This window comes from Camellia sinensis, chromosome 12 (genome assembly GCF_055761805.1).
Source record: "Camellia sinensis isolate YWXY chromosome 12, ASM5576180v1, whole genome shotgun sequence".
In the NCBI taxonomy this organism is placed as follows: Eukaryota; Viridiplantae; Streptophyta; class Magnoliopsida; order Ericales; family Theaceae; genus Camellia; species Camellia sinensis.
The window spans coordinates 147,740,031-147,766,080 of NC_138972.1; the positions used below are offsets into that span (position 1 = coordinate 147,740,031).

Below are 26,050 nucleotides of genomic sequence, written 5' to 3' on the forward strand. Positions count from 1 at the left end.
ACAATTGAGAAGAAATTTAAACTGAGTGTTTTGAATCTGCAAAGCAAGCAGAATCATTCAATAACAATTTTGATATTGATGCTTTCATTTTCCCCCTATGAATCTTGTCATTTGGTGATTATTATTTCTTCATGGAAGATTGGATGTAGTTAATGTGCTTAACTTTACCAGTGCTCTTTTTCCATTGCCGATGAATGGGATGCTACAATTTCATGTGCACTTGTTTGTTTAATTCATCAAGCTACAAAATTTTGCATTTACAAACTTTGTCTTCATTCGAGAGGTGACACTAGGGTACAAGTTGTGACAATGCATTTACAGATTATGTTTATCTGATGAGATGGACACAGGTTGTTGTGAAATCCATTGTTTTGTGTTTAGAAGTGAGAAAATAAAGTAAGAAATAAAATTATGAATAACATATTGCTCTTTTAATTTAGGCTGTGTTTTGCCCCCAATAAGTTTCATTCATTTGAAGATCAAAGCAGAGTAGCAGATTAAAATACAGATCTAGAAATAGCCAAAAACTATGAACACGTTGATTCTATGACTTAAGGACCAATCTCAGTTTTTATTTATTTTTTTCCTGAAGGGAGTTTTTCTTCTTTTCTTAAAGGACAGCAAAGTGTGTTCGTCGTGCTTACCAAAGGAACAGGCAACAGATACCCAAAATGATAGATAGTTATTTTCAGTATTTACGTAAAATAATTTGAAGTAAAACACATACGCCAAACAGGCAATGTGATTAATACTGGAAGTCTTGAACCAACATTATATTTGTAAAACATGTCCAAGAAAAGAAAAGAAAAGAAAAGAAAAAATATTTTTTTTTTGGGGCTTTTCTTAAGTTCAAATGCAATGCAAGTAAATACATCAAAATTATTACAATAAGTAAATATATTTACTTTGTAGTATTACACCAAAATTATGGAGTTTGTTATATTTTTTCTCAAAATCTTATGAGAGATCTGTATAATTTTCCTTTTTTGAGACTATCCACTACACTACCCAATCCAGTGAATTTGAATCCTTGTAGGCCATGTTTGTTTGGGCGGACTGGATTAACATTCCCATGACTAATAATCCTAAGACTACGAATCCGTTGGATTATGTATCCTATCTTAATTAATAGTCAAGTTTAAAATAATTAGTCCGTAATTTAATTGTTTAACCAAACATTGGATTAATAATTTTATTAGACTATTAGTTCAATCCCAAGCTCATGTCCACCCAAACAAACATGACCGTAGTGTATTGCATATAGTATCCCAAAACAATGTGGTTTTAAGAAAAATGCAAAAGAGAGAGAGGGACAATAAGATTGTCTTAAACATCATTTTCAGACACTACAAAATAACACTAAAGACAATGCATCAGAGAGTACCCACTTCACATACAAAACCCCCATCACAGAAAGAGGCGGCTAGAACAGTGGGTGCCAACTTTTAGTCTAAACCCTTTTGCTTTCTATTTCAGTCTTCACTCCCTCACTTGTCTCACACCTCAGAACAGGCTACCAAAGCACCTGCTGATGTTCCCTCCCATCTCCTCGCCAAGTATGCAAGCTACATTATTCTGTTTACTAATTTTTTTTCCTTTTTTAAAAATAAATTTCTCAAATATGAATTATTTTGAACTTAATTTTCAAATTCAAACCGCTTTTTAAAACCATATTTTTAAAACACAACTTAAAAAAAAATTCACAATAAACTAATCAAAATCTTTGCTTTTAACATGGCAAAAGGCGACTTGAAAGAACAACTTGGATTCGAGAAACATAGCTTTAAAACAATTTGGATTTGAAAAAATTGTTTCAAAATAACATTAATTTGGTATTATTACCAAAAAATAAAAAATAAAAATACTCCAAAAACAACTGCTACATCTTCTACTACTTTTGGAGGATTTTAAAGGGTATGTATTTACACCACAATTCCAGTCAAACCAAACTAAAACAAAATCACAAAGACATAGAGACTAAGTTTTACACTTGTATTGAGCCTATCCAATCAAGGTGAGTGACTTGGGCTTAGGAAAGAACAAATATTTACAATAGAAATCCAAACTAGAAAAAGTAAGAGATGAGAAAGATATGGTTAGAGCCCTATTTACCTCTCTTTTTCTTCTCAAGGACAAAGCTGATTCTGGCTTTTGATAAAGAATATCTGAAAGAAAGAAACCACTTTAGTCTGTACGTCTTTTTTGTTGCTACCTTACTCTCTTCTATCTTGGTCCAGAGAGTTCCATGGCATGGGTATCATGGTCATCATCCATCATCATCGTCATGCCAAACATGCTCGAACAGTCATGATCATAGTCATCATGCCTTGGGACCATGCTAGGGTTTGACTGAATTTTACTGTCTGTAGGAGAGGGTTCAAGAAAGGAGTTAGAAAATTCAAAAATCGAATTCTCTAGAATATGATGAGAGGCTTAGATTCTTCAATAATCTCAACTTAGGAACACAACAACAAAGGAGATGATGGAGATAAGAGATTGGGTGAAGAAGAAGGCAAAATGGCTAGAGAATAGAATAATGGCAAGGCTCTCCCATTGATCTCCTACTTTCACTCTCAAGGTTGATAATGGAGAAGGGAAATTAGTTCTTTCCCAAGAGTTCAAAAATCTCCAAAATCCATCCCTTGTAAAGCTATGGGTGGGTGCTATTTATAGGCACCTCATGATGTAGGATGGAGCCCATGTGCAAGGCACATGGGGGATATTTTCTCTAACCACCTTGTCCGAGGGGGTGACCTCTCCGAGGAGGTGACTTCTCCGAGGAGGTGACCTCTCCGAGGAAGTGACTTCTCCGAGGAGGTGACCTCTCCGAGGAGGTGACTTCTCCGAGGATGAGAAAACCCCGAAGAGGAGATCAATCCCTCGGCGAACCCTTCTTCTTAGCCACACCTAACCAATGATCCCCGATCATCCCAAAGGGTCAGGGGTAGTCCCAGAGGACGTCCTGCCGCAAAATATTGCCGAGTCTCATGGACCCCCCGAGGTCGTGCCACCTCGACCCGGGTATAGGCTAGTTTAACCGAAGAGTGAATTTATCTCCACTCACCGTCCTCGGGATCGGGTCCTTTGTTCGAACTCCATTACGCCCATGGTTCTGGTGCGTAGATCCCGGAAAGCTCCGAGCCCGCAAGTGTTCTGGGACTCATTAACGGAGCGACTTCTAGATTGCGTCTGAATCCGTTCGAAGCCAAGTACTTCGGATCTCTAGATTCGTGGGTCCGAATCCTTTCGAGTCCGAGTGCCTCGGATCTCTAGGCTCGCTTAATACCCTTTCGAGTCCGGGCCCGAGTAAGTCTCTAGGTTCGTGGACCCGAACCCTTTCGAGGCTTACAGCGATTCAATCCGTTTGATGGCGATAAATCTGGGCCCACCGATTCTTGGACTTGCGATAAATTCGGGCCCACTAATCTTGGGCTATTGGGCCTAAATAATTTAGTGGGCTCAAATTAGCCCCTCTTACATTTGCCCCTTGCGTGTATGAGAAATTTTAAATTTCTCAGACATGCATACTGTCATTTCTTCGACCCTGTTTCGCATCACGTTCCCCAAAAAAAAAAAACATTTTGTCACGACAGAGCCTATGGATAAAGTTGATGACGCACTTTAATTTACAAAAAAAATTGACAAGCAAAAATTTAATTTTTTTTTTTTTTTTTTTTTTTTTTTTTTTAGGCTCACACGTGCCTTTGTTGTTTGGCACACACGGATAATGCTCTTTTTTTTTTTTTTTTTTTTATTTAAGGAAAGTGCCAAAACCCTAAGCCTCACCAAAATCTTTTACACAGCCGCCACACCTACTCTCTTTCTTTCTTTAACCCAGCTTTTCTTCTTCTTTAAGAAAAACTTGTTTCTACAATACCAGAGCCCATTTCGGCACACTTTCTCTGCTGCGATTTCACCACTTCCCAGCCTCTGCTGTCCAGCTCCGATTACGCACGTCGCCCTACTCAACGCGACGTGTGTGGCCACCGTTCAGCTTGTCGCCAACACAACAACTCGGCGGCGCACACTCATTCACGGCAGTCAGTACACTGCGTTGCTGTCCTGCTCCAGCCGCTGCTGCGCTACGGTTCGGCTCGCACCTGTGACCTCACTGCGCTACGGTTCGGCTCGCACCTGTGACCCAAGCCGCTGCTCACTGTCGGTGCTTCATTTCGGCCCAGCAACGCCACTTCAGAACTCCGAACAGAGCTCAGTCTTGCTCTGCCGAAGACCACCACTATTTGTGTGTTACTTGTTACAGCCTTAGGTGCCGCAGCAGCCGCCTCAACCTGCGCTACTGTTCTTTGCTGCGCTGTTGTTCACTGATTATATTTGCTCCGAATACGCCAACACCGCGATCCTAGCCATCGCCCGTTCAGCTCGCCAACTTCAATGTTTGCTCACTCCGGCGCCACTTCATCACGATCTCGGTTTGTATTGTTCTTGGCCACTCTCTCTCATGGGCGTGGCCTTCAGATCTGTAAGTATTTTATCGAAACCCACTCTCGATCCTCTTGCTTTGATGAAATCTGAATTTCTTTTGATTTGGGCCTTTGAGATTTGTGGGCATTGTTTTATATCAATTTTGAATTTGAGATAACTGAAGCTTCCATTGAATCTTGACTTGCATATGAAATGAAATCCTGAAATTCATATTCTGGAGCTTCATTTTTGGTGGGCCTTGGTCTTCCTCTCAACTAATTTCATTTTTTTTTTATTTTGCTACTTGAAAATCTGTAGACAAGTATATATATTGATTATATATATATATATATATTTTAGCTTCGAATCTGCTGGTGCTTGCTTTAGATTGAATCTGCTGGTGGTTCATTTTTTTTTTTTTTTTTTTTTTTTTTTTTTTTCACTTTGCTGCTTGACAAACTTTGGGCAAATATATATATATATATATATATACTGATTATCATATATATATATTTTTTTGTTTAGAGCTCGGATTAACCACATTAGCCTTGGCTTGTGCACAATCAATCGCTGCTTCCGGCTTCAGTTTATCCGACGTCGACCACGCACGTTCGCCCTCTCAACGCAACGTGTGTGGTCTTGCCCAACCTAGCTCCACATCGCTGCTTCCGGCTTCAGCTTATCCGATGTTGACCACGCACGTTCGCCCTCTCAACGCAACGTGTGTGGTCTTGCCCAAGCCTAGCCCAGTCTTGTTGATTACAGTCTGTAAAGCCTCTCTGATTTCAGCTTAAATTTCCAGTATCGGCTTCGGACTTCACCTCTCTAACTGCCCAAATTTGTAAGTATGACATTCGACCCCCTCTTCCGAATATAAATATATTTAAATATATATAAATATATTTTTGTGGCAATGTAGAGGGCTCAAGCAATCTGATGAAAATAAAAATAAAATAAATAAATAAAAACTGAATCTGAATATGGACTCAATTTTTGTGGCAATCCCAATGATATTTTTTTTTAGCTCAAACACCGTGATTTTGGCCATATGGAAACATGCACTAGCACTTGAAACCTTATTGAGGTGCTTGGCTTGAACATAATTTGTTGAACTTTATCACCGAGGAAAGGCCGAATATAACTTGTTGACTAGTATTTGAGCTCTATTTTTGACATGGAGAGGGAAAACCCTGGACTTATGAATATGGACTTTGGAAAGGACATTCTTGTAATTTGCATAATGATCCATTGAATCTTGCTACTGATAAGCAATGTAATATACTTCGGATCTCGGGCCTGAAATTTACTATTGAACTTCACTCTGTCCAAATTTTGAACCCCGTATAAATTGGACCTTTAATATAGAACATAGTGACTTTAAGAAATTGACCCAATTGAACTTCATCATGAAGCGACCTATGACATTGCACCTCTTATTGATGATAGAAGACGAAAATCTATATGTTGATGATGCACCCATTGGTATTAAATTTTGTTGAGCTTGAAGAATATCCAAGAAAATGAATTGTTGATGACGTCCGAAGTTGAATTTGTTGATAAACCCATCATGTTGCATATAACAATATTCTGAATTTTAATACGGTCAACTCTTTAATATTTATACAGGTTATTTCAGCCATATGTCTTCTCAAAAGAAACCCGTAGCTCCGGGGTCATCAGAACCGGCTCTCATGAAAGAGAGGGATGTACCTCCGGCATCTGAGTGGAGGAAATCTCCTTATTTTGGTCGGAAAGACCCCTTCTGGCGGGCGGCTACCTCCACCACTTCTCTTCTATCTCCGAAGGGGGCTCCATTATGTCTCACTGAGGACACTGACTCTGGACACGAGGCCCTCATTTCTCCTTCCTCAGTGCTACGCTTTCGGATTGAGCGGGGGGACTTTCCATACTGTTATCCTCAGTTCAAGGCCTTCTCAAACCCTCCTTTTGGTTGGCAGGAGTGGGTCGATGATGTTCTCTCGGACAAGAGCTTCTGTCAGCGGCTTCAAGAGGCCCGCCTATTGATCCCAGTGAAAATATCTCGATCCCTATCCATCCGTCGCAACAATGCTAGCTTGGAAGCCATGGCTCTTCGGTGGAGCACCGAGACACACACCTTTATACTTGGCCAGCACGAGATGGGGCCCACCCTTGAGGATGTGTTCATGTTGCTGCGTCTGGAAGTAACCGGCCCTGATGCCTTCGACCCTGAGCAGACACCCCCCGAAGATGATTCTTTGATCCAATCTCTGAAGCTAAATCTTCAAACTTGTGGTCGGTGGAGTTCCGTTTTTGATGGTTCAGCGAGGAGGACTAGTCGAGTAAGGACGGACCGTGCCTCCTATACTGCATGGATCCGCCACTTCTTCAAAGATCTTCAGCCCTTGGCCAGAGATGCTGACCCTAACTCTCGGGAGTATGAGGTCGGTCCGATGTATGACTCCAGGCTCTATTTCTTGGGATTTCTGGCTTGCTTCCTTTCATTCTTCATTCTTCCGAGCACGCCTCCGGATTCCCTCAATCCTTTCGTCTTCCCCTTGGCAGTCAGGCTCTTCAGAGGAGATCGGATCCCTTTGGCTCCACTATTTCTTGGGAATCTCTACTATCGGCTGGATCTACTACATCGAGATATGGTTCGCTCCGTGGGTCGATATGAGCCTGTCTCCTTTATTCACAGCCAGTTCCTGCTATGTTTCTTCTTCGAGAGGTTCCCAAAATTTGCCCCTGCTCCGACTGTATTTGAGGCGGAAGTTCTTCGGGAGATAGTGGATAAAGATGGCATCCCCGTGCTCGATACTGATGGGTCTCGGACATTTGAGAAAGCGAAGTCTTGCCAGCCGTTGATTACATGTTGGTCACGTACTATTTCCACCTTATCCTTGAATACTCTGGTGGATGATCCCCGACGCTTTGTGGCACGGCCGTATGTATGCCCACCTGTAGGTGTGGCCACACCGCTTATCTATCATGGTTCCTCCCGCTTGGTGTCCTTTCCTTTGCCGAAGAACATCCCTGCACCCTTTGTTGATATGCTAATTATGATCCGTCCGAGTTCATTACCGGTGTGGCATGAGGAAGGCGTTGATAGTGCCGTTTATAGGCCTGACCGTGTAGCATGTCAATTCGGGTTTGATCAATGTGCCCCGGGGCCAGCACCTCATTTATTATCATTTTCAGAGAGCTACGGGCGCTTCAGTCGCCGGCTTATACACACCGTGCTTCCCATATCCGGCTCTTTGACGATGCCAGGCTTGAGCCGAGTAGGGGGTTTCACCCCCTCTTTCAGGCGGTATTGGCAGAAGAATATCGATGCGTTTATTGCATTTGTCCAGAGCGGACCGACCGTATGTTTGCCTCCGCCGATTTATAAGAAGGATTCTTCTCTTCGGCTACCCGAGAGCCGAAAATCTGACCACATGTACGAGGGTTTCTTCACTTCATCTGCTCCAACTGACCCTTCTGCTCGGGCATCTGCTTCTAGCTTGGCAATTACTTCTCCAGAGCCAGTCCCTTTGAATAAGGCCTCTGGTCCTCGGACGACCCGCCTTAAAAAGATGGCTCACAAGAGGACTTCTGATGCCAGTCCTTCCGCTCCTCGCCTTTCCAAAAGGCTTCATGAGGTACCCGAAATTTTTGATTTGAAGCTACTTTCCTTTTTGCGACTATACCTTCTAAAAATGAAAACTTTTATTTGCCCATGTTGTGTAGGATCCTGCGGTTGTTGACGTTCTCGGTACCGTGGCTCCTGGCCATGCTGCCTCCCCCAGGCCGGACTCAGACTTGGACGACACCCTCCCTTTGTCTGCAAGACTTGTGAAGATGCGCACCTCTCGTATAGCAGTTATAGATGATGACGATGATGAGGCTGAGTCCTCCGACCATTTTTGTGACCTTATTCCACGTATGCGTCGTCACCGCCCTACCGTAGCTGAGGAGGAGCGCTATCTTGGTGACGAGGTTATTGGGGCTCACCGTTCTGATGTTGAGATTACTGGAGGGACTGATGCCTCAGAAATTGACGCCGTAGGCCATGCTTCTAGAAGCAATGTAGAGATGAGGTGCGCCTCTGGGAATGGTGTGGAGGTGGATGTGCTAGAAATCTCTGAGACTCGCTCTGGCACTTATGGTGATTCTCATCCTCCGGCCCTCCTTCCTTCTTCAGGGATGACTGCTACTGTTCAGGCTTCATCAGACATTGAGATCGATCAAGTGGTCTCTACACGACCAAGTGACTTTGTTGATGCTAGGAGTCCTTCAGTTGCCCCTGCTTTGCATATTGATTCTCCCTCTGGTAATCTTTCTTTCTGAAGTTTGTCATTTACTTATATCTGTGAGAAATCTTTACTTAAATGACTTTCCTGTTCCCTACCTCTAATAAGGCCTTCTTATCTTTTCTTCAGTGTTAGCTGCTAACGGGGTCTTGCCTTCACCTACCTCAGACTCTGCTCCAGTGTTAGCTGCTACCGGGGTCCTGCCTTCACCTACCTCGGACTCTGCTCCAGTGTTAGCTGCTACCGGGGTCCTGCCTTCACCTGCCTCGGACTCTGCTCCAGTGTTAGCTGCTACCGGGGTCCTGCCTTCACCTGCCTCGGACTCTGCTCCAGTGTTAGCTGCTACCGGGGTCCCGTCTTCACCTGCCCCGGACTCTACTCCGACTCTCTTTGTAACTCCTCACGGTTCTCCTTCTCAAGGGGGAACACCTGCCTTTGAGACGACTGCCAGAGGTTCTTCATCGCCAGTGCCTTCGAATATTTTGGATTTGAATCTCAGTGATTTCCACATTGATAGTGATGCTTTTGGTCTGTCCCCTTATCGTTCGGCATTCTCAGGCTCGGGACCTCTGCCGGGAGTTACCCCTCCGGGTGGTTCATCTAACCCGATAGACATTGGGGAGATTCCTGAGACTAGCAACTTTCCGGCCCCAATTCCTCCTTCGACTTCTGGCAAAGTATCATTTCTCCATTATTGGGTAGCTCCTGAGTTTGCTTCAGTTCTACAGCTTGTGCATTCAAGTTACCCGGAGACCTTTGCTTCATTTGCTTGCCAGTGTCCACTCATTCAGACTGCTCTTCTCGAGTCTTTTGCCACTATCTTATATAGCTTGGACACGCAACGGTTGTGTGACCTTAATGGAAAAGTAGTCGAGACGGCGTATCAGGGGATCTCTGACATGGAGCGTCACCAAGTGGACTTATCATGGCTTCGGAAGCGCCTGGATATAGCTTCGAACGCCAGTCATCGGCTGGAACTTATGTCTGTGCTTGCCTCTTATCGCACCTCTATAGATGAGACAAAGGTAACTCTTCGTGAACTTGAGTCGGGTTATGCTCGGGCCTTGGAGACTTTAGAGGCACACTCTACTGTTTGTCCTCCAGATGTAGATGTGACGGGCAGCTTCTTCGAAGGTGTCTTTAGGAAAGATTGAGTTTTTTTTTATCATTACTTTCTTGCCCCTTTCGATAAAAATGTTTTATCTAGGACAATGCAATGAAATGACAAAATTTTTGTTGTTTGGATATTTTCGCATTGTTTTCTCATTCTACTTGATAAAATATTTATTTCGAATGATAGAACAATCATATGCACATGTTTATAAAAGCTGAAATATTCTCATTAGTTCTTCAACTTTCTTGACAAAAGCATAATAGATTCACTGTAAGTGATGGGATAAAACATACACCATAGAGAAAACCAGCTTCTTCATAACGCAAGGGAAATACAACCTTTAGACAAAGTAAGAAAGTGAAAATGAATTTCAACATAGATGAGTCCAACTATGGGTAGTAATGCTTGATAAACTTTGCATTGAGCGGGCCAGTTCGGAAGCCGTCTTCAACCCTTATAAGTTTGTAGTACCCGCTTGAGCTTGCCTGAACCACCTTGTAGGGCCCTTCCCATTTTGGAGAAAACTTGGGTAAAGGCTGTCCTCGCATGATTGGGTCTACAATCTTCCATACTAGATCACCTTCTTCAAACTTCCTTGGTACCACAGTCTGGTTATAGGCTCGGGCGATGGACTCATGATACCTTTCCATGACTTTTGCAGCTCTGTCATGCTTTTCCTCTAATGCTTCCAATCTGGTGGTTCGAGGCTCCAATACCATTCCCGAGGCGAGAGCCATTCGAGCAGATGGCGTTTCCAACTCTATAGGTAACACTGCCTCGGACCCATACACAAGGGAGTAAGGAGTTGCTTGAGTTGGCTTTCTCTTCGAAGTGCGATACGCCCATAGGGCTACTATCAACTGTTCGGACCAAGTCCCCCCAAACTCATCCATCATCTTGCTCAGAATCCTTATCAGTGTCTTGTTTGTGGCTTCCGCCTGCCCGTTCCCTTTTGGATAGTAGGGTGTGGATTTGTGATGCTTCACTTGGTAAGTCTCTAGGAGGCTCTTCACATCTTTGTTTATGAAGGGAGTGCCGTTATCCGAGAGGATGGTGTTTGGTACTCCAAATCGGCAAATGATATTCTCCTTGATGAAGTTCGCAACTGCAGGCCCCGTAGCGTTCTTCAGAGGAATTGCTTCGACCCACTTTGTACTCAATTCTGTGGCTGCGAGAATCCACTTGTACCCCTTAGAAGATGTGGAGATGGGCCCTATCAGATCAAAAGCCCAGGTATGGAACGGCCATGGCGTTCGGATACTATGCAGGTCTACAGCTGGAGCATGGATCAAATTTCCGTGTTTCTGACAAGTCTGGCACCTCTTCACGTGATGGGATGCATCTGACTCCATGGTCGGCCAGTAATACCCAAGGTGTATAAGTTGCTCGAACAGCCGAGCCCCTCCTTGATGTTCAATCTCGTGGGCTCTTCCGAGGACTAGATCTGACTCCTCCTTGGAGAGACATCTCAGGGGAGTGCCCTCAATACTTCTTCTATACAGCTTGTCCTGGTCAAGAAAGTACCGCCTCGCTCTCCTCTTGAGGTGTGCAATGTCCCTCGGGCTCTCAGGTAGTGTTCCCTCTTTGAGATAGTCAATGTAGACTTGCCTCCAGTCAGGGGTATCAATTTCAAAGCAACTCTCATCCTCCCGGATGTATGACTGACACTTGGGGCATTCCCTCTGTAATTGATTTGAGTCCTTTTCCATCTCGGGCCAATAATAACCTTGTCTTTGGATTCTTCTATACAGACTGATATCCCCATCCCCGCAAGACTTTTCATGGATCTGTTGTAGCCGGAAGCTTGCTTCTTGTTGGCCAATACACCGGGCTAGGAATCCGGTACCTCCTCGGAAGTAAAGTTCACCTTGAATAATTGTGAATTGGGCGAGCTTGGCCATAGTCAGTTTTCCAACTTTGCTTCTGAGTTGCTCGAGGACTTCTCCTCTCCAGTCCTCCGGAAGGCCTTTGTCTTCGGGTATTATTGAAGGTTCTGTTCTCTTCTTGATAACAATTGTTGCCTCTTCCTCTGGAATGTCAACTCTTGCCCCTAATGTTGCGAGGGCATCTGAAAACTTGTTGTCGGAGCGAGGCACATGCTCTATTTCGACCTTCTGAAATTTGTCAAGAAGCCTTTGGACTGTTGTTCGATATGTGGCCAAGGCAGGCTCCTTTAAGACGAACTGTCCTGAAACTTGCTTCACTATCAGCTTTGAGTCCCCCCGGATCCGAATCTTCTTGATACTGTGCTTCTCAGCTGCTATCAAGCCTAAAATAAGAGCCTCATACTCGGCTTCGTTATTCGAACAATGGAAATCCAGTTTATAAGACAAATATAACTTTTCCCCACTTTTGCTTGTAAGGACTATCCCGGTTCCTCCCTTCCCTCCGGCTGCTGCTCCGTCAAAGCTCAATGTCCAGAAGCTTTCCTCGGAAGCCATAGCTGCGTGCACCTCTCCTCTTAATTCTTCATTCACTGGTTCATAGTCACCACTTGGAAATTGGGCAAGGAGATCAGCTAAGGCTTGGCTTTTGATCGCCTTGGGGGCTACACATGTGATCTCGAATTCACCCAATGCTAACAACCATCTTGCCACCTTCCCGGTTAGAGCAGGCTTGCTGAGGAGGTATCGGATTGGATCACTTCTAGTAACAATCTGAATCTGATGTGCTAGGAAGTAATGTCTGAGCTTTTGGGCAGTGAATACCAAAGCTAAACAATGTCTCTCTACTGGAGTATATCGGACTTCTGCTCCTCAAATCTTCCGACTGATGTAATACACCGGGCGTTCTACTCCATCTACATCTTGGACCAATAATGCCCCTATGGACTTGGGGGTTGAAGTTAGGTACAACATTAGAGGTACCCCGGGCTGCGGGGCTATCATGGTCTGAGGCGAGGTCAAGGCCGCCTTGATTCTCTCAAAGGCCTTTTGGTGCTCTTGGTTCCACTCGAACTTGGCATCTCCTTTTAACAAAGAGCCAAAAGGCGCAGAGATCTCTGCCAGTGCTGGGATAAACCTCCGAATATAAGACACCTTCCCGAGGAACTTCTTTAACTCCTTCTGAGAATGCGGGGGAGGCATTGCTCTGATAGATTTGACCTTGTCTTCATCTGCCTCGATGCCATGCCTATGTACAAGAAACCCGAGGAACTTCCCGGCCGTCACCCCGAAAGCACATTTGAGAGGATTCATTCTCATTTTGAATTTCTGGCACCTCTTGAATACCTTCTCAAGGTCTTGGAGATGGTCTTCTTCTTTCTTGGATTTCACCACTAGATCATCAACATAATCTTCCATCTCATGATGGATCATGTCATGAAAGATTGCAGTCATAGCCCTTTGGTAAGTTGCACCGGCATTCTTGAGTCCGAAAGGCATGACTGTATAGAAGAAGTTTCCGAGAGGTGTTCTAAAAGCGGTCTTTTCTGCGTCCTCTTCAGCCATCTTAATCTGATTGTATCCACTGAATCCATCCATGAATGAGAACATCTGGTGTCCCGAGGTAGTATCCACGAGGGTGTCGATGTGAGGAAGAGGGAATTCATCCTTCGGGCAAGATTTGTTCAAATCTCGAAAGTCTACACATACTCTGATTTGGCCATTCTTCTTCTTTACTGGCACGATGTTTGCTAACCACGTGGGGTACTGTATTGGCCGGATGAAACCAGCCTGTTGAAGTTTTTCAATCTCCTCCTTAATCTTCTCTTCGAGATCTGGATGATATTTTCGAGCAGCTTGCTTAATTGGCTTGGAGTTTGGGAACACATCAAGATAGTGGGAGACTAGGTCAGGATCTAGTCCGGGCATTTCCTTATATGACCAAGCAAACACATCTGAGTATCGGCTTATCAATTTTAACAACTGTTCCCGCTTTTCTGGGCTAAGGCTCGAACTTACGAATACCGGTCTCGGTGCATCTTGTCCATCACTCAGATCTATTTCGATAAGTTGTTCGGGCTGAGGTTTTGGCCCATCTTGCATACATTCTGGAGCCACTTCAGGCTTTATTACTATATCATTGTCAGGAGGCTCTTCTTTTGACTCGGAGTCGGTGACTGAAGAAACCGACTCCCCGCACCTTCATAAATAATACACCATCTTGCCTCCTTCTCGAACTTTCATCACCTTCCGAGGAATAGGCGGACTTTCTGGTCTAGACATCGCCCGCTTACTTGATTCTGTCATCGGCTCCTTGTCATCTTTGATATCCTCCCAACGAGGAATTTTGACCCCTCGAGGCTTAGAGGTGGTGGGAACTTCTTCGACAGCCAGTTCGGTGAAGTAGATGGCATCAGAATAATGAGCTTCATGGATCTCGAACGGCCTTTCTGTAGCCTGAATTGTCACCGTCTTCTTTCCCCATTTAGCCTTAACACACTGATGATAACTTGATGGTACAGCCCCATATCTATGCATCCAGGTCCTCCCTAGAATGATGTGATAATTTGCCTCAGAATCGATAATATGGAACTTGGTGGCCGAGCGAATCTCTCCAACGGCTAAATCAACTGTTACGCATCCGATAGTAACTCTCCTTTCTCCACCGAAGCCAGTGATGACTATCGGCTGCTTCACAATGCGTTCTTCAGAGATTCCGGCTTTTTCTAGAGTAGCGCGAGTCATAATGTTGATAGAGGCTCCACTATCTAGAAAGGCCCTTTTGAACTCAACCCCGTTAATAAAAACAGTCACATAAAGCGGGCGATTGTGAGAAAAAGGATACTTTCGATCAGCCTCGGAGAAAGTAATGGCACTAGATTGCTCTTTTGCCTTCCTCGGGATAGACCCCTCAGTCGACATGCATTCCTCATGGTGTGCCTCGGCTATATTAATGATAGACTTGGTGATTTCCGTTCTTGCCTCCCTGGAAAGTCCAAGCTGGTCAAAGAACTGCTTGAACTTTACACAGTCTTGCAGGGTTTTGGCATAGTGATCCGGATCTTTTTCCACTCTTGGAGGCTCGTAGTTAACCATCTCCTCGGTCTCCTCAAAATAAGATGCCACATAAACATGGTGTCCTCCTCTTCCATAGTATTCTTCTCCTCCTTCTGGATCAAAGGGATCTTCGCCATGAGTCATAAATGTTCTGCCCTCTGGATCGAGAGCACTTCCATAGTAAACTTGCTCACCCTCTGGCTCGAGGATGTCGTCCAGATAACAGTCATCGTCATCGAGATTAGCGATAGCCTCGATCATTGGGCCTTCATAAGCTATCATAGCAACATTCTTGCCCTTGTCCCGGTGTTGAGGATATGGTTGTTCTCGGATGTCTTGAGTCCCTCGCTTTTTGAACCTCAATTCGTCTGCCTCGACTTTATCTCTGAAGATTTTCCTGAGAGTCCAACACTTCTCTGTCGGATGTTTCAATGTACGATGGTAGACACAAAATTCAGGGCTCTCACGGTCCTTTTTTGATGGCATTTCTTCAACATAAGGCAATTTTAGCTCTCCGTCAGCCACCCATTCCTTAACTAGAGCTTTCACTTCCTCGATTCCACATGGATAAGAAACATTCCCCTTTTCACCATTATATTGCTTTCTTTTCTGGCCCCTATGACCTCCTCCTTGTGAATTTCGAGTATCCGGGGCAGAGGCAGCAGCAACGGTAGGTCCACGAGATGACTTGAAACTAGTCTTGTAACTGGCTTTAAATCCGGACTCCTGAGCCTGAGGGATGCTAATGTTCCGAGCTGCTTCTATTAATGCCGAGAAGGTGGGTAGCTTGTGGTTAACTAGAAACATTTTGTACCTGCTCAATGCCCCTTCTAGACAAATTTGAACCAGATAACTCTCCTCAACTGCTTCATGACAATCCACGGCCTTGTCCTGAAACCTTTTGACGTAGTCAAGGATGTCTTCACTTTCTTGTTGCTTCTCTTTACACAATGTAAGTGTGGTCACCTTCTCCGCCACTTGAAAGAACTTGGAGTGGAATTTGTTAACCATTTCCTCCCAACTTCGGACAGAGTTTGGGGCCAAATTAACATACCAACTATATGCTCGGTCGGTGAGGGACTTAGAGAATTCTCTCAGTCGGAGGACGTGGTTTGAACCATGAATACCTAGAGTCTCGATGAATCGCACAACATGTTCTCGGGCATTTCCTTGTTTGCCGTCGAACTTGATGAACTTCGGCACTGTATACCCCTCAGGGTATGGATAGCTCAGCATCTCAATGGGGTAAGGCGGCTTGACGTCTGGATCAGGCAAAGAGGGTAAGGTCCTCTTGCCCCGTTCAAGATCGAACATGGCCTGCACATCGGCGAGAGTGAGAAACTGTTGAGGGAGAGAGTTTGATGGTGGTATTCCCGGGACTTGGCTTATGTACCCGAAGACTGAGCTAGGGGCGTCTTGGCCATTCTGGTGCTGCGAATTCATCATTGGTGAGGACATTTGACGATACTGGCCATCAGCGCCTATAGACATGCCAGTTGGTGATGGGATATTGAATTGAGGCCCGTAAAGTCCACCGTACGGCGCCGCTATACCGGGTTGTGCTTGCAGATTTGTTGTTGGCACCAAAGGAGGCCCGCTTGGTGCTTGGGTAACATTTACTGGTGGCGTGACAAGATTATGTACGGGCAGAGCTCCCTTTTGCGCCATCACGCTCCTTATGTTTTCCTGGACACCAACAGTCGCCGGAGCACCATTCATTACACTAGAAACTCCCCTAGTCACCATCGGATCTTGGCTTGGCACGCCATGGAGCCCGGGTATGGGCAAACTGCCGCCGCCTACTGTGGTTTGAGCATGTGTTACTGTGGCCGTGTTGCCATGAGCCATAGGCTGATTGGGGCCTACTTCTCCTTGGATTTGATTTTGCGCTCCGGCGAGAATAACTCCACCACCAGTTTGATTCCCGTTTGGCGCCGGTGCAAAGTTAGAACTCATCACCAACATGGTGTGAGTGAGATTCTGAAGAGTGGTAAGAATCTCTTGCTGAGTATTCTGAAGTCCTTGAATGGCTTCAAGCAAAAGTGGTTGATCTGGAGTCATGGTTCTGTCATCACCACCATTAGAGGATCCTTGTTGGTGAACTTCATCTTCTCCCGCCATCCTTGTTGGAGTTGTGTGGATTCCAGATCTCGTTGAGACCATTAACCAATCCGCCTCCCCAGCAGAGTCGCCAAAATGTAGGAGAGGGTTCAAGAAAGGAGTTAGAAAATTCAAAAATCGAATTCTCTAGAATATGATGAGAGGCTTAGATTCTTCAATAATCTCAACTTAGGAACACAACAACAAAGGAGATGATGGAGATAAGAGATTGGGTGAAGAAGAAGGCAAAATGGCTAGAGAATAGAATAATGGCAAGGCTCTCCCATTGATCTCCTACTTTCACTCTCAAGGTTGATAATGGAGAAGGGAAATTAGTTCTTTCCCAAGAGTTCAAAAATCTCCAAAATCCATCCCTTGTAAAGCTATGGGTGGGTGCTATTTATAGGCACCTCATGATGTAGGATGGAGCCCATGTGCAAGGCACATGGGGGATATTTTCTCTAACCACCTTGTCCGAGGGGGTGACCTCTCCGAGGAGGTGACTTCTCCGAGGAGGTGACCTCTCCGAGGAAGTGACTTCTCCGAGGAGGTGACCTCTCCGAGGAGGTGACTTCTCCGAGGATGAGAAAACCCCGAAGAGGAGATCAATCCCTCGGCGAACCCTTCTTCTTAGCCACACCTAACCAATGATCCCCGATCATCCCAAAGGGTCAGGGGTAGTCCCAGAGGACGTCCTGCCGCAAAATATTGCCGAGTCTCATGGACCCCCCGAGGTCGTGCCACCTCGACCCGGGTATAGGCTAGTTTAACCGAAGAGTGAATTTATCTCCACTCACCGTCCTCGGGATCGGGTCCTTTGTTCGAACTCCATTACGCCCATGGTTCTGGTGCGTAGATCCCGGAAAGCTCCGAGCCCGCAAGTGTTCTGGGACTCATTAACGGAGCGACTTCTAGATTGCGTCTGAATCCGTTCGAAGCCAAGTACTTCGGATCTCTAGATTCGTGGGTCCGAATCCTTTCGAGTCCGAGTGCCTCGGATCTCTAGGCTCGCTTAATACCCTTTCGAGTCCGGGCCCGAGTAAGTCTCTAGGTTCGTGGACCCGAACCCTTTCGAGGCTTACAGCGATTCAATCCGTTTGATGGCGATAAATCTGGGCCCACCGATTCTTGGACTTGCGATAAATTCGGGCCCACTAATCTTGGGCTATTGGGCCTAAATAATTTAGTGGGCTCAAATTAGCCCCTCTTACACTGTCCTTGTTGGCAAGGAAGAAATTTGTGTTGGGATTAATATGGTTGTGAGAGGCAGCCCATTTTTCAGCAAGGCCATCCCCCTCGAGCATGCACTCCACTTCCGACATGTTGGGGCGGTGTGCAGGCAAGTATTGAGTGCAAAGTAGAGCCACCTGCACCATCTCTCCAACCTCTATCTGGTCATAGTTGCACCCTAGCTCTCTGTCCACCAACACCTCTACTTTCTTTTGTTGCTGCACTTTTCTCACCTGAAACAAAGTATGCTTTGTTTGTCAAATTAAACTTGCAACTTCAAGTCATGTAATTTGGCTAATAAGATATGAAGCAAAAGCAAATTTCAATCCAACATTAACTGACCACGTGTCCACCTCCCCCCCCCCCCCGCGAAGTTGATCTCCCACTTCGTTGGGAACATCAAATTACACAAGTTAAAGAAAAATAAACCAGTGCTCTCTTCTTTACATGTAATAGATTAAATTGCATGGAATCCTATGTGATCAAATGCCACACAGGATCTTCTATCTTCTTCCTCAATGAAAATAATATCTCATTGTGGTACAAAGCTAAAGAAACTAGGTTCCCAATCATTTCAGGTTAACTTCTCTTCTCCTTTTTCCTCCCAATGAATAAGCAAGCAGAATTTGATTATTCTTATAATTAGTATTGCTTTATGACCACAAACTAAATATATTCCAACAATAATAGGTCTTTTCATATTTTATTTCATCAATGCCTCTCAAGGTAATGCAGGGACGGAGCTAGGATTTTAAGATAAGGGGAGGCCAAACATTATGTATATCCAATAGAATACCTATCCCTCAAACATATATATAATATATAATATATAATAAAGGTTATAGAAAACATTAGGTGGGGGGGCAGCCCAAAGGATAGCTCCGTCCCTGAGGTAATGCAGTCCATAGTCCTTTAAAACATTTTAATCTTCTTTGATAGATGAGAAAACACCAAAAAAGAAAGGGAAACTTGGAATCACAAAATGTAAGGCCAGTGGTATCATGTTTACAAATTCTCCATTTTTCCTTTCAAATTATTTTGAATCAAAGGGGCATTCCTGATTGTTGAATGCACCCTTAAATGCATCATCTAAATGTTTTCCCCATGGAATTGTGGGAATTGATAACATTTTCCCATGCTGCTCTAACAGGAAAATAACATAGAAATTATTCTAAGATTCAGAATAATTAAAACTCAATAACTACTGAATTTGGATGATCTTTGCAACTGTCATCATCAGCTATTAGATCATTACTAATAAAGTTCTTTTTCTTTAAAGGACACTATTTCATTTCATCTTCTTTTCCTCAATCACAGAGTTTTGGATGCGGTAGGACTAAAGTCATTTAAATATTCTTAGCATTTTAGATAGTAATTACCTAACAAAAGGCAAACAGGATGACCGAGAATAAATGGTTAGATATTTTGGCAAAACTTTGATAGTGGTATTTTGATTTCTATGCCCAAACAAAAAGCAGAGAAGACCATAGTGACGCTCAACAATGAAATAGAAAGCATAAACTATGATGGAGGAGGACTATAAGCAGGAATCCATATGGAGTCCCCAGATGGAATGTGATGATCTCATGCAAATGTACAAGGCATATATCTATTGGTTTAAGTCACCAGATTGATAATTTAATAATGGAAGAAACTTACCCATTCAAGCATGGCTCCTTTCTGATTAACTGATTTGCCGAATTCAAGAGCTCTCATCCCAGTGATGAGCTCCAGATGAGCTCCAACAAAAGAATTCCAAACCCAAAAACATCAGTCTTCTCAGATGACTGGCCAGTGGAGAGATACTCTGGTGCAATATGTCCAACAGTACCACGGACAGCTGTGGTAACATGGGAGTCACCATGGTCAAGGAGCTTCGCAAGCCCAAAATCACCAACAACGGCTTCACAGTAGTCATCCAACAGGATATTGGCTGCCTTCACATCTCTGTGGATTAGCTTTGGATCACATTGCTCATGCAGATAGAGAAGTCCCCGTGCAGCTCCTATTGCAATTTTCTTTCTAGTGTTCCAGTCTAGTGTTGGTTTTTCGGTCATAATCAAGTTGACAAGGAACTTTGTTAAAATGCATGTTGGGGATAAAGTATAATTGGTAATAAGAAAGTAATGCCACAAACTTTATTCCTTCTTTGTCGTCATGAACAATAAAACTTTTCACGGAGACAATGTATCAACTTCTGCTCATAATATCAAGAGAATGCACAATTTTTTAATTGATGTAACATTCGTACATGTGGTGCACAACACACAATAGCCAAGTTTTTTTTTTTTTTTTTTTTGTGCACATCTGGATGCCAAAAGGGAATTGAACATCAATATGTCCCTCATATATTGCTTTACAAACACATCCATCCTCACTAATGGAGCTATTACATGAAATGGAATCCATTAACGGCGCTAATGAAAGTAAAAGTGGTGGCATTTGTATATTCTCCATCAGAAGTGAAAGACTATGGCCCCATTCTAGATTGGGAACTCTTGTCATTCATTATATGAGATGGAGCCATTCAGCTCCTTTGTAAAATGCAAGTCAATGTCAAATCCAAGTAGATGCAATTGATTTAACCACTCTTCAATTAGATTTATTTATCTAGTATTACTTTTTAACAAATGCCTTGAAATTGAAATTTAATCAAGACTAAGAAATTTAAAAATCAAAATCAAAAATTGTATTTAATCTTCATCACATTATGGCTGAAATTCTTTTGTAGGCTAAGTTTTATTTCCCAAACCATTTTGATTACTTAACAACTACCATATCTGTGGAAAGTTTGAGAAAAATCAAACAAAGCAAACACATAAATTGAAAACTCACTATTTGCAATTTTTTGTTAAAGAATGCCAGGTCAAATAGGAAAAAGAATGCCCTAAATTTGTGACATAAAAATGGTTGGAGCAAAATGAATTCCCATCCACATTATTTCAGGCTAAACAAAGTTTTGGTAATATAACTGTTTTATTTTATATTTTTAATTAATTAATTAATTAATTAAATTTTTTGTCACTTATCTATTAACAAATCAAATAGTCCAGATATTCAGTTTTCCATTTAAAATGAATTGTTCTCATTTCAAATAACGGTGTTTGCAGAACTTCCAGGATTAGAAAATTGGTTACCAAACAAATTGGCATTTTGAGACAAGTTTAGGTTGGAGTAAAGACAAAAATCACCCCAAAACCACCAATATTTCTAAAGTAGTTAAGCATGGTTGATCCCAGCTGCACAAACTACATGCTTTGAAAGTGAGGAATCAAAATGTCTGGAGCCCCTGATACATAGCGGTCCATAACAAATTAAAAAGTGAAAGAAGTACCCACAGTTGATAGGTCATGCAGTAGAGGAATCATGCCCATGCCATGTGAATGTGAGTGGTGACAATAGTAGAGACTGCAGGGGAAGTAAAAGAGAGGTACCAACCTCTAAGCCTTGAGGCCACACTTCCATTAGACATGTAAGGATACACAAGAAGCCTCTGAACTGGGGCGGCACAATATCCCATTAAGTGCAACAAATTTCGGTGAACTGCAAGGCTAATCATTTCCAATTCCGTCCTAAATTGCGATTCCCCAGCCGTTCCAATCACATCCTTTAACCGTTTCACTGCCACCATTGTGCCATCCCTCAACTTTCCCTTGTACACATTTCCAAAACCTCCAGCACCAAGTATGTTGTTCGAGCTAAAATTGTCCGTGGCCACTTGGAGTTCTCTAAATGTGAAGTTCCTGAGATTGCCCAGTTTCATTAGACCCTCTTCTTGCACCTCTACAAAAATATATATATAATTAAGACTTGTTAAGGTTTTTATTAAAATTTGATTTATAAATGTAACGTTTAAACAGATCTTGTGAGTCACTGACCACTGATATCAAGAATGGTTTGCTTTTTATTTTTAATTCTCCTCCAATACAGGAACCCAACTGCTATGAGCATGAGAGTGGCAAAGCTCAGGCTGACCCCAAGTGCAATTGCTAGTTTCTTGGAGCTAAGTTTTCCTAGAATATTGTAGAAGCAAAATTTAACAGAGATAAATTGCTTATATATATTTATATTTAGAGAGAGAGAGAGATACCAGGGGATAAACGAAGAGAGAAGGAAAGAGGAATAGGAAAGGCTGATCCAGAGCAACCTTGAATTGAGTGGCTTCCACAAATAAGAGGGTTACCCACAATACTATATGAAAAATGAGAGAAGAATAATCAGTAATTGAAATAAAACCACGAATAAACACTATCCACACAACGTATGAGAGAGAGAGAGAGAGAGAGTTGTGCAGAGACCCATCATAGACCCATCATTCTTCTTCACAAACAACACATGTGCTCCCCAAGTTGAAACACTAGGCTTAATAAAACATTTCTCTAACAACTTCTATAACTAAGTTTGAAACTCCCTCAACTCCAATGGTGCCATTATATAGGGGACTTTAGAAATAAGTGTTGTGTTGGGACCAAGTTAATGAAAAATTCTACCTTGCGATCTAGAGGAAGTCCAGGTAGATCCTTTGGAAAAACATCAACACAATCACTCACTACAGGCAACTCCTCTAACTTCTATTCTGACAGTTCAATACTCACCACACAAGCTAAATAATCATTACACCCTTTACTTAACATTCGATTAGCCTAAAAGGAAGAAGTAAAACAGATAGAAGACCCTTTCCTATCCCCCTGGAAGAAAAACTCAAGTTGTCCCAGCATAGCAAAAACTACTCCCATTCTAAAACAATCAATAAAAGCATGATGCTTCGTCAACAAATCCATCTCCAAAATCACATCAAAATCCTTCATCTCTAAAGAAATCAAATCCACTAGAAAAACCCTACCATCCATCTTTATCTGACAAGATCTACAGACATCTCTTAACACTACTGTTTCTCCTAATGGAGTACACACGGTAATACAAACATCAAAGGCTCACAAAGAATCAAAAATCCGTGTAAATATCTAGGTACCAATGCTTAACCTCAAACTGAAATCAAGAAAGATTCAACACAAGTTTAAACAAAACTAACTTAACCAAACACTACTAAGGACTATAAGGACTCGGACCTCGTCTAAATGATGAAATGCAAGATACGTAACTCGATAAATCTACAGCTCTGATACCACAATTGTCACACCCCAAATCCGGGCATGACCGGCCGTGGCCCACAGGGACTTAGCCCAAGGCACACGTAAGCCTAAACACGAATCCAATCACATTGAACAACTGAACAATAGTCCAATAATAAATAACCAAAACTCAATCCAGACATGCCACAATTATGAACGGCAAAATCAACCGTAATCAAAAGCCATCCAAACTTATGGGATATAAACAACCCACATATCAAAAATAATCCTAAATGAACTTCGATAAGAATAAATATAAATATGCACAAACTTGACATAACACTCTAAACTAAAGGAATGCCCTAGAGGTCCATGCAATTGAGTCCCCGCTACGCCATGAGTTCACTCTAAGTCCTTCTAACACCTGGAAATGGTAAACAACTAAGTCAGCTGATAGCTCAGTGAGTAGCAACATGGATAGTAAATACAGTTTTGAAAACAGGGTTCAATTCCAAAATAAGATATATATCACAGAAACTAGATTGGCATACAGTCTGGTAAATACAATCTGTTTCAAAAAGAAGGTTCCACAATTCAACACTTGAAATACTCATGTCTCGCAAGAACATGATAAACGACATTTTTCACTTAAAACAGATTATGACATGAACACCAATAATTTTCTGGGTACCAATAAAAACAAATAATCTGCCACACATTTCTCAGGCTATAAGCCCCGTTGGATCCAATACCGAACTAAGAGTCATCCTCAGGGTGGCACCTGGGCCTTTTCTCAAAGACGATCCGATTGAAGGTCACCTAGTTGTTTTTAAAGGTCTGTTCCTTACAATCGTTGAGCACTAGAGTCATCACGGCCCAACCCGGATCTGTTCCCTAGTGGCCAGAGTCACCACACACAGTGGAATAATTTCCCTGGACTAAATACACACATGGTCCCAATAATCAATACACATCAGTTTCGCAAAACATGGTAGTTCATCATTATAAACATGAGACCAAAACAAATAGTTTACAATATGCCAAGTTCACACATGTTTCAGAAATAATTTGATTCAATTGAGAATATAATAATTTATCAAAACAGTTTAATCATGAAACAACAATTTAATTTTTCCAACAGTTCAGGGTAGGGAAACATTTATAAAAATATGTAGCATGAAACTACTCACCTGAAACGCAATAATATAATCCTCGAATAGAGTGTAAAAGTCCAACTAGTGGCCTGAACCAAGTATAAAAACTACGCGTCACAACTAATTTAAAAATACTAAAAAAAAATAGGAACTAAGTAACCTCAAACTAAAGCGCACTAACACGGCTCAACCCAACTCACCTTTACTCTTAAATATTACCTAAGTTCATATTCTTCAAGGTCTAAATTCACCCAAGACATAGATTCCGATCGAAACTTAACTAAAAATAACTTTAAGATGAAACAGTGTTTTAAACAAGTTTTCCCAATCAATTCGCTAACTTTGAAAATTACAAAACCCACTCCACGCTATTCGAAAAATTCCAATAACATCCAGATATGATCTAATATATCCAAAGTTTCAAACCCAATTGGTTTCACTTGATTTGCTTATCAAAATAATTTTCTACAATTCATTATATCCAAACAGGTTGTTTTCTGCAGCACTTTAAAGAAATTGACGGTTCTCTTAATATACACGAGCAATCAATGCAAGGACAAAAACATACGAAACTAGTCTCGTAACCGGTTCTAATGACACTAATTTGATAATTTTTGGATTTATACCCAAAGAGAACAACGATCCCGAATTTACTATTTCGGACTGGTTTCCTGGACAGATTTGAATACCTCAATTTATATGGATTTCGACTCCCAAAAATTATGAAAAAATTCAGATATGCAATTCAATGTGTAATTGATCTACAGTAAAAATTTCAGATTAAAATTCATCCGTTTGATATGGTTTCTTGATTTTTAAAGTTAGCGATTATGTGCAGAATTTTTTTGGACTAAGATTCACACCGATTCTTTATACATGAATTTAACTCCTTAGATTTCTTAACAGCATATATATATATATACACAAAATACATACACCTACAATCTCTCCATCAATGAATTAAATAACAATATTATTAGGATAAAGAACAAAGAGAGAAGAGAAGAAAACCTAGGAAGCCACACAGCACAACACACCCAAAGCTCTCCTTCTTGGCTACAACAATAATCTTGATGATTGAAAAACCCCTCTCTTTTCTTCATAAACCCACGGCTGCTAGGGCTGCTAGTGTTGTGGAAAACAATTATAACAAGAGTTAGGGTTTGTGTTTATTTTATTTTATACTAGTGGTGGGCACACTTAGGTCAAATAGATAGATAAATATACAAAATACATATATAAGTTACATGCAATTCAAATGGTAAGAGTCTAACTTATTAATTTTGTACTCTAGAGTTCAAGTCACACCCTCTTCTCTATTTTTTTTTTTAATAATAAATCTTGCTTCTCAATCAATGACTTTCACCATAAATTTATTTTAGGTTTAAAATTAATTAAGAGATCCTCCAATAATATTTAATTTGCACTTAAAGATTCATAATAAAATATTTGAGATTTGTAAAATTATTATGTAATTATTTACTTAATTTTTATATTCGGGTTCTCACATGAGTTTTTTTATTTTTGTGTTTTTTTATTTTTAGTGAATATTTTTAAAATTTTAAACATTTTTTTTACTTTTTTAGATGCATCTTACTTAGATGTGTCTAAAAAGTAAAAAAATTGTGAAAAAATATTTTTAAAAATTAAGAAATACATAAAAATCAAAAAATGTACTAAATTCTTGTATTTTTTTGTATTTTTGATATTTAGTGAATTTTTAAAAGATTTTTTTTACAATTTTTTT

At 42.0% G+C, this 26,050-nt stretch overlaps 2 protein-coding genes and 1 long non-coding RNA gene across 3 annotated transcripts; 1 reads left to right on the forward strand and 2 right to left on the reverse strand.

Moving 5' to 3' along the window:
- Positions 1-1,971: 1,971 nt before the first annotated feature.
- On the reverse strand, positions 1,972-22,306 carry LOC114306730 (protein CLAVATA3 INSENSITIVE RECEPTOR KINASE 2). The gene is given in 7 exon segments (XM_082900121.1): positions 1,972-2,358; positions 18,059-18,310; positions 19,737-19,811; positions 19,814-20,112; positions 21,516-21,860; positions 21,956-22,090; positions 22,168-22,306. Coding segments are annotated over 6 exon segments (1,179 nt in total). The 5' UTR covers positions 22,029-22,090; positions 22,168-22,306; the 3' UTR covers positions 1,972-2,223.
- LOC145804857 (uncharacterized) lies at positions 8,176-9,938 on the forward strand. Its single transcript, XM_082900120.1, has 2 exons — positions 8,176-8,713; positions 8,823-9,938. Exons 1-2 carry the CDS (start codon positions 8,242-8,244, stop codon positions 9,845-9,847), a joined length of 1,497 nt encoding a protein of 498 aa, XP_082756246.1. The 5' UTR covers positions 8,176-8,241; the 3' UTR covers positions 9,848-9,938.
- A 996-nt stretch (positions 22,307-23,302) lies between the features above and the next one.
- On the reverse strand, positions 23,303-25,438 carry LOC145804858 (uncharacterized). The gene is made up of 3 exons (XR_014347482.1): positions 25,315-25,438; positions 24,340-24,392; positions 23,303-23,573 (listed from the first exon to the last, which is right to left on the reverse strand). It is a non-coding gene; the product is annotated as an uncharacterized LOC145804858 (long non-coding RNA).
- Between the last annotated feature and the right edge of the window lie 612 nt (positions 25,439-26,050).

Bases quoted from the DNA above. Each gene is read 5' to 3' on its own strand.
- LOC145804857 (XM_082900120.1), top strand. From the start codon at position 8,242: ATGCGCACCTCTCGTATAGCAGTTATAGATGATGACGATGATGAGGCT. The intron at 8,714-8,822 runs GTAATCTTTCTT...TCTTTTCTTCAG, and splicing joins GCATATTGATTCTCCCTCTG to TGTTAGCTGCTAACGGGGTC.